Source organism: Apodemus sylvaticus, chromosome 2 (assembly GCF_947179515.1).
Source record: "Apodemus sylvaticus chromosome 2, mApoSyl1.1, whole genome shotgun sequence".
Lineage (NCBI taxonomy): Eukaryota > Metazoa > Chordata > Mammalia > Rodentia > Muridae > Apodemus > Apodemus sylvaticus.
This window is the reverse complement of record NC_067473.1, coordinates 146,364,860-146,377,723: the sequence shown is the minus strand read 5'-3', so window position 1 is coordinate 146,377,723 and position 12,864 is coordinate 146,364,860. Positions and strand designations below refer to the sequence as shown.

General features: G+C 49.0%; 1 protein-coding gene across 13 annotated transcripts in view; it reads right to left on the bottom strand.

The window, feature by feature from the left end:
* The window catches only part of Atg7 (autophagy related 7), a 241,271-nt gene that overhangs the window by 127,354 nt on the left and 101,053 nt on the right, over positions 1-12,864 (bottom strand). For all 13 annotated transcript variants that reach the window (XM_052174569.1, XM_052174579.1, XM_052174568.1 and 10 more), the window contains one exon: positions 4,952-5,032. In XM_052174569.1, coding sequence (XP_052030529.1) covers positions 4,952-5,032 — 81 coding nt within the window. The remainder of the gene's footprint in view (positions 1-4,951; positions 5,033-12,864) is intronic.

The following is a 12,864-nucleotide window of genomic DNA, read 5'->3' as shown; positions in this document are numbered from 1 at the left end:
CTTTCCTCTCGCCTTTCTCACTGCAGCCTGTCTAGTCACTGCCACAGAATTGCTTTAGGGTGAGAGCATTCCTCTCTAGGAAGCCAGCAAGAAAGAGGACTATGATACAGACCGTGCTCTATGTACTATGCTCATTTCTTTTGGAATCATGTATGTGTGTGTGTGTGTGTGTGTGGTGTGTGTGTGCCTGTGTGCCTGTGTGCATCTGTGTGTCTGTGTATGTATATATATATGGGCCTGTAGATACCTGGACATAAATGTGTGTATGCATGTGGTGGCTAGAGGTTTTCTTCCTTTATCACACCCGACCTTACTTTTATGACAGGGTCTTCACGCTTAGCACTGAGGTCACAGAACCATGTCACCAACACCTGGCCTTTGTGCAGATGCTGGACATCCCAATTTAGGCCCTCATACATGCATGGCAAGCCCTTTAATGACTAAGTCGTCTGCTCAGTACCATTTTCTAAAGTAGAAGGGACTAGCAGTTTAAGGCTTCTGTATATTCTAGATGCGAGCAGGCAAGTCCATCTATTCAGGATGAGGGGAACCAGGCTTCAGAAGGAAATGAACAGCATCAGTGGTGACAAACATTTCACATGCCTCCAGGCATGTGGGTACATTAGACGGATCCAAACCAAGGGAGATTCTACAAACATAACAGAGAATGCCTCAAAAGGGCATGGGCAGGGGAAAGGAGAGTTTAGAGACCTCTCCCAGGCGGAGGGAGATCAGAGGAAACATCCTAACTACATAAAGGTCCGATCTGGTCCTGAAGTGAGCCTTCATTTGGGAGAAAGAGAAAGAGGGAAACCCATTAAGAACATTCCAAGGCAATGTTTGAAATAGACATTGGGTCAGGTGCAGTGGCTGTTAACACTGAACGGTCTGCTTCCTGTGTGTGTGTTGGTGAGAGTGGGTCTTTGTTCTTAGGAAATTCACAGGGAGATGTTTAGCTGAGAAGGAAGAGTTCCCTGTTGACTCTGGAAAACTCAACAAAGGAACCAGAAGGGGCAGAGCTGAGGAGGCAGGACAGCAGAGGGGCGGATGGGAGAAACCTGGGGACTCTGCCAAAGGCCACATAGAACAGATTCTGCAGTTTTCTGTAAGTTCATCTTTCTTTCCTTCCTTCCTTCCTTCCTTCCTTCCTTCCTTCCTTCCTTCCTTCCTTCCTTCCTTCCTTCCTTCCTTCCTTCTTTCCCTCCTTCCCTCCCTCTGTTCTCTCTTTCTCTCCCTCTCTCCCTCTCTTTCTGATTTATTATTTTGCCTGATTGTATGTGTATTTTGTTTGGTGCCCACAGAGGCCAGAGAGAGAACGGACTTACCAGCCACCTGAAGTGAGGGACTCGCTTCAGGATCAGATTGGACCTTTATGCAGTTATACTGGTTCTATGGAACTGGACTTACAAGCCACCATTTGGGTGCTGGGAATTGAACCCAGATCCTCTGCGAGAGCAGCACTCTTGACCGCTGAGCCATCTCTCCTGCCTCAGTTTTTTAACGGTGTCTGAGAAGGGCTAGAGAGAAGCTCGGTGGTTAAGCTGTTCCTGCAGAGGACCCGAGGTCAGTTCTCAGCATCCATATCAGGCTGCTCACAGCTGCTTGAAACTCAAGTTCCAGGGGACCAGGTACTTCTGCCCCCTGTAAGATCTCCACTCTCCTATTCACTCATTTAATTTAAATATAAATCTTTTTAAAAACTGTACTAAAATACAACATTACTAAGAAACAATCTTAATTAGAAATAAGAGAAAGAAATTAAGAGACAGACTTAAGAAATTGCCTCAAAGCATTCTGGGACAGCTTTTCTAGATTTCTGGTTCACAGTCACACCTGTTGGCCTGCTAGAAGTTCACCACATTCCAGGAATGAAAAGTAACATGTGTGAAAAAGGCCTCTTCTAATTCTGGTGGTGGATGGCACTGTTTGAGGAAGCTCTTCGAGATGATGAAACACATTAAACTAAAAGCCCCCTCAGCACTCACACCTCCTCACACATGTGTGAATGCAACAGTTCACCAGCTCTGTCCCAGGCTAAGATCAAACAGGCCAGGCCATGCTGAGAGGGACAATGATGCCACTTTCCCAGACCTGAGTTCAGAGACCCATGTCTTCTTCAACTCTGGCAACATGATGGGGGTTACACCATCAGCATCACCACTTAATAAAGAGAGTGTCCTTCCTATTGAGGCGAAACCAAGCAGGAGTAGAATGAGCCTCTCTTTGGGGTGGGGGTCGGGAGAACAGTTACTGGAAACCACCAAAGGAAAACATCATTTCATGGGAACAAGAGACAGAAGCTCAGTCCTCAGTGGGACAGGCTTCTAAACACCACCACCTGTGAAAGGGCTGGGAAGCCAGCAGGACAGGAGGCACAAAGGACTTAGAGCTGGAGGATGAGGAGAGCCCTGAAATTCAAAGCTCTGGACTTGACATGGCGTCACACTCAAGAACTCGGAGAAACTATGGATACCTGCAGGAGTCCTGGGTGAGACAAACCCAGTCAAAATTCCAGCCCAGATGGCTGAGGTGGGACCCAGGTCCCCATCTCCTCCTGGGAAGCTACTGGCAGCTGATAGCTGCTGGGGGGAGGGAGACTTATTTTCTCTTGAATGTGTGGCCTCTGACAGATGATTTCCCAAGTTCCTTCCCGACACCCGTGTACACAAAGGAAGTGCTAATGGGACTAAGTAGGTTACTAAGGGTGGGAGCATGTAGTTGGGAAAGGCTGTGTTAGGGAATGGTTTAAGGGGAGTTGAAGAAGGGAAACAGAAAGATATGATAATGTGTTATTGTATAAATGTATGAAATTCTTATGACTGAGAAAAAATTTTTTAAAAAATGACTTCATGAATATCAAAGGAAAAATTTGTAGAACTCACTTTTAGCTCCAAAGAATTTTGATTCAAACAGCAGCAACTCAGACATGACTCAGTATAAAAAACATCCTGCTGAGTAAGCGCTAGGCAAACACTCAGAGAGCATTCAGCGTAATTGGAATTGTCATTTCGAAGAATCAACGCTCCGTCTACAAATGATGCAGATGACAGGGAAGGGCGCCAAGAGAGTGAATGAGGGGCTTCTCCTGGAAAGAGGTGCAACCCTCTCAACACAAAGGAAACCCAATATCCAGACCACATGGAAAGTGATCGCTATGGGAACAGCGCAGCTGTGAAAATCCACGTCAGTTTGTATTAACTCAGCCGGCAAGTTTGTGTAACGCAGGACTCTGAATGGCCACTGGCAGGAAATAACTCTGGTAACAAAGACACCATACCTGTGTTTAATCTGATGCTTCCAAGGTGGGAGGACAAAAATACAAAAAGCTATTCTCTCTTAAAGAAAAAGGAGGGGGTAGCCTGAGGTACTCCTGGGGTTCTTTACAGACAGCGTCTTATGGGCAGATTTAATAAGAAACAGAGCAGGAAAGCAAATGCTCACATTTCTCTGAGAACCCAATTATCTTCATCTCATTGATGAGCTAGACCTACATAAAGCCACAGAGACACTTCTGGCATAGGCACCAAAGGATTTCAGTTTGAAAATAATCCCGCCAAGTTATTTGGAGGGCAATTAGTTCAGCTGTACAATGAACAGACAGACAGACTGACGGACAGACAGTCATTTCCACTGAGGAGCACACAGTCCTGAGACCCTGTCCCTGCAGACAGATGTGCACATCACCACCCTCGGTCCTGCCAAAGAGGATACAGGATACCTTGAGAAACAGCAAGAAGAAAGGGCTCAGAGGCCATTTACCCACAAATTATAAGGTTTAAATCTCAGCCCGGCACTTGAGATGTCCAACAACAAATCAGGTTTAGTTTACCCTCAGAGCAGAAAGGAAAACAAACCACTCTCCACTCCGGAGTGCCCAGATGTAACCAAATTCATCACTATGGCTTATTGATCCCAAATTCCACTGTTAGGCAAACAGGTCAAGACAGAAGCTACTCTAAGTAGACATTTCATAGAATTCAGTTTCCTCAGCTCTGTCCATAGCAGGAGGCACAGCAGGGAAAACTCAGACCTTTGAGAAATGCCGGCTTGGGGTGAGTGACCCCCACAAGTTAGTCTGCGTAGCACCCCAAGTAGGAGCTGGAAAGGGGAAGGTTGAAGGCTTAAAGTGGTGGTTTAACCACCACTCAACCAGAGGGGCGTGACCCCTTTTGGAGAGGTCGAACGGCCCTTTCACAGGGTTGCATATCAGATATTTACATCATGATTCATAGTAGTAGTAAAATTACAGATATGAAGTAGTGACAAAAATACTTTTATGGTTGTGGTCACCATAACATGAGGAACTGTACTAAAGAGTCACAGTGTTAGGAAGGTTGAGAGCCACTGGCTCAAAGGGACATCCAAAGGGAATCAGCTGTCACATACAGTACACATGTGAGAATAACTCAGAGCCTATTAAAAACCCGAGATGCCATGTAGTTCTGAGATGCATCAGCCGGTTCCCATTACAATGGACAACAGCCCTGCTCTATTTTTAGAGCTGCTGGAAAGATCAAAGAGGAAGGGGCCTTGTTCCGGCCTCCCAATCCAGGCCCTTCCAGGTCCCTGTCTCCGCTTGCTGTTCCTTTGTATTAGGAACATCTCCAAAACACAGCTGGGACTGCCTGAAACCCCCCACCTTCTGGGGAAAGCTTAAAAACTGCTCTGCTGAGTAGGTGCAGGGAAGGGAACTCTCAGGAGGGGAACTGGGAACCTCAGGAGAGCTTTATAGTCAAACTGAAAGCACTATAAAGCAAGAACTGTCCCAGCAGCCAGCTCGGGCTCTCTGCACACTAGAACCTGAGATTTCCAAAGCTGGCGTCTCTGGATGAATACAGATCACCAGCATCAGGACCAAGCCTGCCAGGGCCCCCTCTTCTACGCTCGCACGCACGCACGAACTCACCATCCCACTGGCCGGGTTAAATTGCTCAGAGGTAAAATGACTTACTTTGGGTGAACAGGCTGTACATTTATCAAATGCCAGGCTGACAGGAAGGACATTATCGAACCGTGACAGAAAACCTCGGATCTAAAAACAAACAGAACGATTACTCATTACGCCAGGGATGAACACAGCGATAATGACGCATGTCTATGGGTGACAAGGAGATGGTTATGAGGGGACCAGACACAGGTGAGTCTGTGAATGTAAGTTCCTCCCCACACTGTGATAGGTTTGGGAGAGAACTATACTGGCTCTTTATCCTATGAAATACATGATTTTTGAATGTTTGAGACCTAAAAGCAAACTTACTTCAAAACACAAAAAGCGAGGCAGGCGCTCTCAAGCACTGTCTCAGGGTTGGGGTGTGGCTTAGTGGGTCGAATCCCTGGCTAGTATACACCAGGCTCCGTGTTCCATCACCAGCGTGGCATACGACCAGACATCTCAGATCCCAGGACTGAGGAGGTAGAGGCAGGAGGATCAGGAGTTCAAAGTCATCCTTGGCCACATCGCATGTCTAAGGGCAGCCTGGGCTACATGAGACCTTGTTGTCTCAAGAACAAAACAAACAGAAAGTACTGTTTTAAGAATTGTCTGAGAGCTAGGGTGTAGACCAATGGCAGGTTGCTTGCCTGGCGTGTAGGAGGCCGGGGTTATACCCCGGCATCACAAAACAGAACTCAGTCATCTAGGTTGCTCTGACTCCTTCTCTTACGGAAATACAGAGGCCTGGGGTAAATGTGCATTTCCACAGCTCTGCAGTGGCTTCTCAAGGGCAGACAACAGAAGGCAAAGCCTGCCGTAAAGGCAGGCACACTGACCAGCCGCTGAACACAGACCCCACGGAAATAGAACGGTGCAGTCATGACATTGATGGGGAGACAGCACCACCTTGAGGAGAAACATCTAATTGCAACCAATAAATCCACTTTGAGAGCAGCTCGTGGGCTCCACCCACCGTAGCTGAGTGGTGATGGTGAGCTGCAGCCTCTCTTATGTACCAGGAAGATATCATTTATAAAACTAGTAATGGGATAGCCTTGATCATTTCCACAGAAGCCAGCATTGCAGTAAACAAGATAACACAAATCTTGAAAGTTCATTTCTTTGATGCTAGAACTTCCAGTTTTCAGTAATGAACCGTACATTCAGAAAGGTGAAGCAGGCTGGTGTGCGTGAGCAGGAGAAAATGAAACCTGGGTTCTAATGGGGCTTGCCTCAGGCTCATCCTGCTGTTGTGGTCACCATGACTAAAGGTGGCATCCCAGTTTCCTGCTGCTGTGAGAAACACCATGACCGAAAGCATTTTGGGAGGAAAGGGTTTATTTCAGTTTACACTTCCACATCACAGTTGATCCCCAAAAGTCAGGGCAGGAACTGGAGGCCACGGAAGGGTGCTGCTCACGGCTTTGCTCTCATGGCGTGCTCCGCCTGCTTTCTATAGGCCCCAGGACCACCCGCCCAGGGATGCACTACCAGGAATGGGCTGGGTCCTCTCTCGTCAATCATTAAGAAAATGTCCTACAGGTTTGTGTGCAGCCCAATCATACAGAGGCATTTTCTTAATTAAGGTTCTGTCTTCCCAAATGACTTTAGCTTGGGTCAAGTTGACATAAAACTATCCAGCACAAGTATTAAGTCACAACTGACTGACTCCTTGGGAACCTTTGAAAATGTGACTTTTAGTTTCTTGTCTCTAAGGAATGTGGTGGCCACTTCACAAACTAGAACAAGAGGCGGTTCAGGGGGGAGGGTGTCTGCTAGTCAGGAACCAGGACAAGTCATCAAAACTGATGAAAGGACCTCAACTGCAAATGACAAAGGACAATGTTGAGACCCTCATGAACACTGGGTGTTCCGAGTTCAAATGCAAGCTCAGGGGTCAGGGAGACGGCTCAGCAGTGAAAGCCCCGGCTGCCAAGCCCGAGGACCTGGGCTGGGCCCCTGGGTCCACGTGGTGGGGAGAACTGACTCCTACAAACTTGCCTCTGACCATGCATGCGTGCCCTGGCTCACACTCACCCATGCACAGATACCCAAGTAAATAAATATAACAAAAAGACGAGATGCGCGCATGCTCAGTGCGCCTCTCACGCGCCTAAGTTATTTTCACACTGAGGTCTTTTAAAGCAATCAGATCTGACACATTTCCACTAAAATGCTGCTGAAAGTGGCCTACATATCTGTGTCTCCATTCTGTGGTGGCACATGGAGCTCCCGTTGTCATTTGTGTTCTGTAGGAACGGTCTCTGCTAAGCTTATGAACAGAGGTTGGGAGCAGAGCTAGAGTAAGGGAGAGAGTAGAACTAGTTAGGAAGCTGAAAAGGAGAGGAGAGAGAGAGAGAGAGACAGAGAGAGAGAGAGGGGGGGGGGGGAGAGAGACAGAGAGAGAGAGAGAGAGAGAGAGAGAGAGAGAAAGAGAAAGAGAGAGAGACACGGAGAGGGAGAGGGAGAGGGAGAGAATGAGAGTAACACAGGTCACAGGTGCACCCCCAGGGGTCAAGCCATCTCACCAGCCCCGTGGCTAATCTTCATTCATGGCATGAAGTAAGGGGCTAAAATCCTTCTTTTGCATGTGCAAATTCAGTCAGGCCACAGATGTCTGTTTGCTTATTTTTGAGAAAGGGATTCCCTCTGTAGCCCAGGCTCCCTTCTCTCAGTGCTGGGATTACAGGGGTGAGTCCCCATCGCCAGCTGCAGCGTTACCTGCTGGCAAACACCTTCTCCACCATGTCATCCGCTGGCCAAGTGTGTAAGAGCTCAAAGTTGCGAACAAGCCCTGCAGTATCAGAGTTGCAGCACCCAGCAAGGCTGTAGACCACGAAGATCTGAGGGGCCACAAATGACGTCTACGTGTAAGGCCAACTCAGTCCCTCAGCCTGACAGGAAATGCATAGAACTTATGGAGCAGAGGCTGCTGCCCACAGTGCGGCACTTTCCTCAGTTATCCCAGCTCTGATAGAAGGGCAGCCTTAGTATAAGGCAAGCCTGGGCTACAGAGTGAAGCCCCGTCTCTGCATAACTCCCAGAGTGACCCAAGATCCAGGTTACGTAGAAGTCCTAAGGGATATTTTTTCAGAGGCCAGGCATCATTTCGCAGTCAAAGAAAGGAAACATCTACCCCATATTAGAATTCTTTCCACATTTTCTAGGAAGAACACCACTATTCCACCTTATGGGCCAAACAAATATTTAAATTAAAAAGGAATATAAAGTGCTGTGGAATGTCTTTATTCTGTTTTTTTAAGACTTATTTAAAGTGTGTGTATGTGCCCTCATGTGTGCAGTGCCCATGGAGAGAGGTATTAGGATCCCCTGGGGATGACAGTTGCAAGATTTCAGACTTAGATGCTGGAACTAAACTTGGGTCCTCTACACCAAGAGGTGAAATATGTTACACTAAGAGGTGTTAGTTCACCGAGTAGACCTGGCTCCATGCCACCTGAAGAGTGACCATCCCCGGAAGGAATGCCACCACAAAGTCTCTTTCTAGGGTGGTGTGCATCTCCGATGACCATGTCCTAGAGGTTTCCAGTGGTGGCCCTGAGCTGTGCCAGCAAAGGTATAGTCTGGAAGGGCTCAGAGGTGACTGATGGCAGGGCAGGGATGGGAATCCCTGGATGGAGTTGTAATTTTAACTAAAATGCCTCCAGTTTTACAAGGGTTCTTTATACCTCTAGTCTGCTCTCCACACAGTGGCCAAGGCTTCCCCTTGTCACGCCGGGTAGGGATGCAGGGCACCCACACGCACTGGTCCTCTGTCAGCTCGCCCACACGCACTGGTCCTGTCAGCTCGCCCACACGCACTGGTCCTATGTCTGCTTGTCCACATGCACTGGTCCTCTGTCAGCTTGCCCACACGCACTGGTCCTCTGTCAGCTCGCCCACACGCACTGGTCCTCTGTCTGCTCGCCCACACGCACTGGGTCCTATGTTTGATCGTCCACATGCACTGGGTCCTATGTCAGCTCGCCCACACGCACTGGTCCTATGTCAGCTCGCCCACATGCACTGGTCCTATGTCAGCTCGCCCACATGCACTGGTCCTATGTCAGCTCGCCCACATGCACTGGTCCTATGTCAGCTCGCCCACATGCACTGGTCCTATGTCAGCTCGCCCACATGCACTGGTCCTATGTCAGCTTGCCCACATGCACTGGTCCTATGTCAGCTCGCCCACACGCACTGGTCCTCTGTCTGCTCGCCCACACGCACTGGGTCCTATGTTTGATCGTCCACATGCACTGGGTCCTATGTCAGCTCGCCCACATGCACTGGTCCTATGTCAGCTCGCCCACATGCACTGGTCCTATGTCAGCTCGCCCACATGCACTGGGTCCTATGTCAGCTCGCCCACATGCACTGGTCCTATGTCAACTCATCTACATGCATTGGGTCCTATGTCAGCTCGCTTGGGTATCACTGCATCCAATTACCTTCCACACTTTCCAGATAAGATAACCAGGACTCAGAAAAATGGCACAGCCTTACAAGCACCAAAGAGAAGAGCCAACAATCCCAGCTCTGGTTTATTTTGGCTCTAAAGCCTGGTGGAAAAGCACAGAGGACAAAGGGAGCGTGGGAGGGAGGGAGAAAAGGAGGAACTCAAACACTGTCAAGCAAAAAAATAAACACAGAAGGTGAATTCAATTATCTTCAGTGGATTTTACCCAGTTGGACACAAACGAAATAGATCAGGAAAGGAGGGGCCTCCTCTCTGGACCACTGTCCTGGCCAGGTTTCCACCTGTGCTCAGGGTAACTAACAAACCCACCTCACCGCGATGGGAAGCTGAGACCCGCTGCTCAGGACCAGCCACCCTGCAGTGCCCAGAAGCCCCTGGGAGCCCCGCTGCACGGGTGCCGCAGCAGCTCCAGCCAGGCTTGGCAAGGCTGCTAGAGCTTGGAGTCTGCATGCATAAAAATGTGCCTGGAACTCCAGATCGATCCTCGATGCTGAAGAGTCCTAATCACACCCTGTGCCAAGATGGAGTTCAGGCTCACTGTGGAGGCCTTTGTTTCAGAGAACAGCTTCCGTTCCCATCACTGCCTGCCTCTCAGTATCAAACCGGAGCCACAGAGGGACCAGAGCGCTGAACTGGAAGCCAGCCAGCATCATCCTCAGAAAAACATTGTAGGGTGCAGCTAACTCTCAACATGTAGCTCAAACATTGTTTCTTGAGTTCCATGACTCTTCCTAATTTCCTGTTTAGAGGGTAGACAAACTTCCATTTCAATAAAAAGTGGAAAGAGAAAGAAAGTTAACATGGGCAAATGTCTTGTGTGCTTACAATTCTGCTAACGAATACAATCTATCTGACTCTTGGGCCTGCTATTAGGATGTCCTCATTTAGAGGCAGAAAACAGGTTCAGAGGAGACGAGGCTTTGCCGAGGGGCAGGTGAACGGCAGGAGGCAGTGGTCAGGCCGGATACCTGGGGCCCTCCTAGCTTTCAGGTTCCTCCCTCTGGACAGAGGTCCTACTATGTCCTCATGCCTGGGCCTTGCCGATTACCTTAGACCGTACCAAGGGCAAGCACTTCCTGATGACTCTGCTCCCAGGGTGCTCTGTGGTGTCTCTGCCCGGGAAGCACCTGCTTGGCTGGTTGTATGGAGAAGATGGACAGTATGACCAGCCACAAACTACAGCAGCCAACATAGCACAACTGTGGACTGTCCCATTTTCCTGCCTCCATCTATCTGAGGCCACAGAGCCTGAGGGGAGGTAGAGCAAGGCAGCTCTTTGCTAGGCTACACCTCAGGCAATGACCTCTTATTGGACCTCCTCGAAGCAGAAAGGGCACAAGAGTTGAGCATCCTTGAAATGCTCCCCCAACCCCGCCAAAGAGACCTTATTAAAAATAGAAGGCTTGGGGACAGAAAGATGGCTCAGTGGTTAAGAGCACCTGATTTCTTCCTGAGGACAATTTCTTTCTGATTTTGATTCCCAGAACCCACATCAAGCCACTTACAACTGCCTGTAACCCCAGCTCCAGGGGCACCTGACACTCTGACCTCTGTGGGCACTTGTATTCATGTGTGGGGACACACTAATACACACACACACACACACACACACACACACCTCTAGGCACAGGACACGCATACTCAGAGACTTTTCCTCATCAGTATTTCAGAGTTAGTAGTACACTCCTTAAAGTCAGAACCTGCTAACTGCTTAGTTCACAAGTTAAAACAGGACCTGGGTGTCTGGATACCTGCTGCAGGGTCCTTCTGAGGCAAGCAGGCAAAGGCTGACTGACCATAGGTGTCAAAGTTCCGCCAGTCAGGCTCAGAGACCAGAAGGCCAACTTTCTTGAGGGTCAGGAGAGGCTGTACATTTTATAACACCTGAGTGGACTTCTCTCCATCAAAGCCTTGTAGCGCTCACCCAAGAGCCAGGAAAAGACAACTACCATGGTCAATCGCCACGGGCAATTCGGCTGGACTTGGAGTCACCTAGGAGACATACCTCTAGGTGTGTCTGTGTGGGAGTTTTCAGACTACAAAGAGGGGAGGCCCTTTCTGGATGTGGGTAGTACCACACCATGGGCTGGGGTCCTAGACCATAGAAAAAGGGGAGAGGGAGCCAGCTGAGCTCCAGCATTCTGTCTTGTATGAGGCACAGCTTTGAGAGGCATCAGAGGAAGCAGACTTGTTAAAACACTCTGAGGGAACAGCACCCAGGCCTCCTCCATTAGTAGAGCCCATCTTCCCTCCCTGGGCCCTTCCCCCAGCACTGCTGTCAGGCACTAGAACTCCATTCTTATTGTAAAGGCCACAGGTGCTTTGCTATAAAGATGTGTGTTGCGAGGGAGTTTCCATGTAGCTATCCCTGAAGCGTTGTTCCCATAACTGCAGTGTGGAGACTTTCCCCAAAAGTTTTACAGTTTTTAAGTGGGCAAGGGAAATAAACCATGAGGGAGGTCTGCAAGCGTCTGACCCGGGCCTGCTGAGGAGGTGCTGCGTGGATTTCGTTCTTCACCTCAAGCGGCTGCTTCCTTGCTGGGGGTGAGGCTTATAGGGACCCTCACAATCTCTCTGCTTCCTGACTGTGGACACAATGTGGCATGCGGTCTCATACTCTTGTTGCCACACCCTCTTCTCTGTGCTGGCCTGTGATCTAGAACAAATCCTTCTCTTAACTTGCCTCTGGCAGACATTTTGTCATCAAGATGAAAAAGTACCAAATCCAATTACTTGACTTCCTTTCTTGCCTCTCACTTTTCCCCTGGTGTGTGATGCACATATATGGAGGTCACAAGACACACACACACACACACACACACAACTCAGAATATGCACCAGGGGTTACTATTCCGTCTTTCTTCGGTGTGTAGAGGCAGGACTTCTCACCTGGACCCAAGGCTCTTCGGTGAGGCTGGTCTAACTGGCCAAGTGCTCTAAGAGTCTCCTCCTGTCTCTTCCTCCCAAGTGCCAGTGCTGGGCTCATAGGTGGGCTGTCGTGCTCACCCTGCACTTGCATGGGAACCAGGAATATGAAGTGTGGTCCCAGGGCTTGTACAACAAGTGCTTTCTCTACCGAGTCACCCACCTCCAACTCTCACATTTGAGTCACGGCCTTACTATGCGGCCCAGAGAACCTTGAACTCTCAACCTGCCTGTTCCCACCCCCAACTGCTGGGACTACAAGCTGTGCCATGTTGTCTGGTTATCATTGTCTTAATAAAAGATCCAAGTTGGTGGGATATCAATTTATTGCTGAGAACTACAATGAAAAAGTTGTCTGCCCAAGTCCCCTGGTGGGAGGGCACACACTATAGGATCCACTTTCTCAAAGTGGATCAAAGTGTGGTGAAAGCTTCTAGGAATAGGGAAGAGCTTACCTTTCTGTTGGAAGGGGCATCAGGAGAAGCACACAAACACATAATTGTGCGTGCGTGTGTGTGTGTGTGTG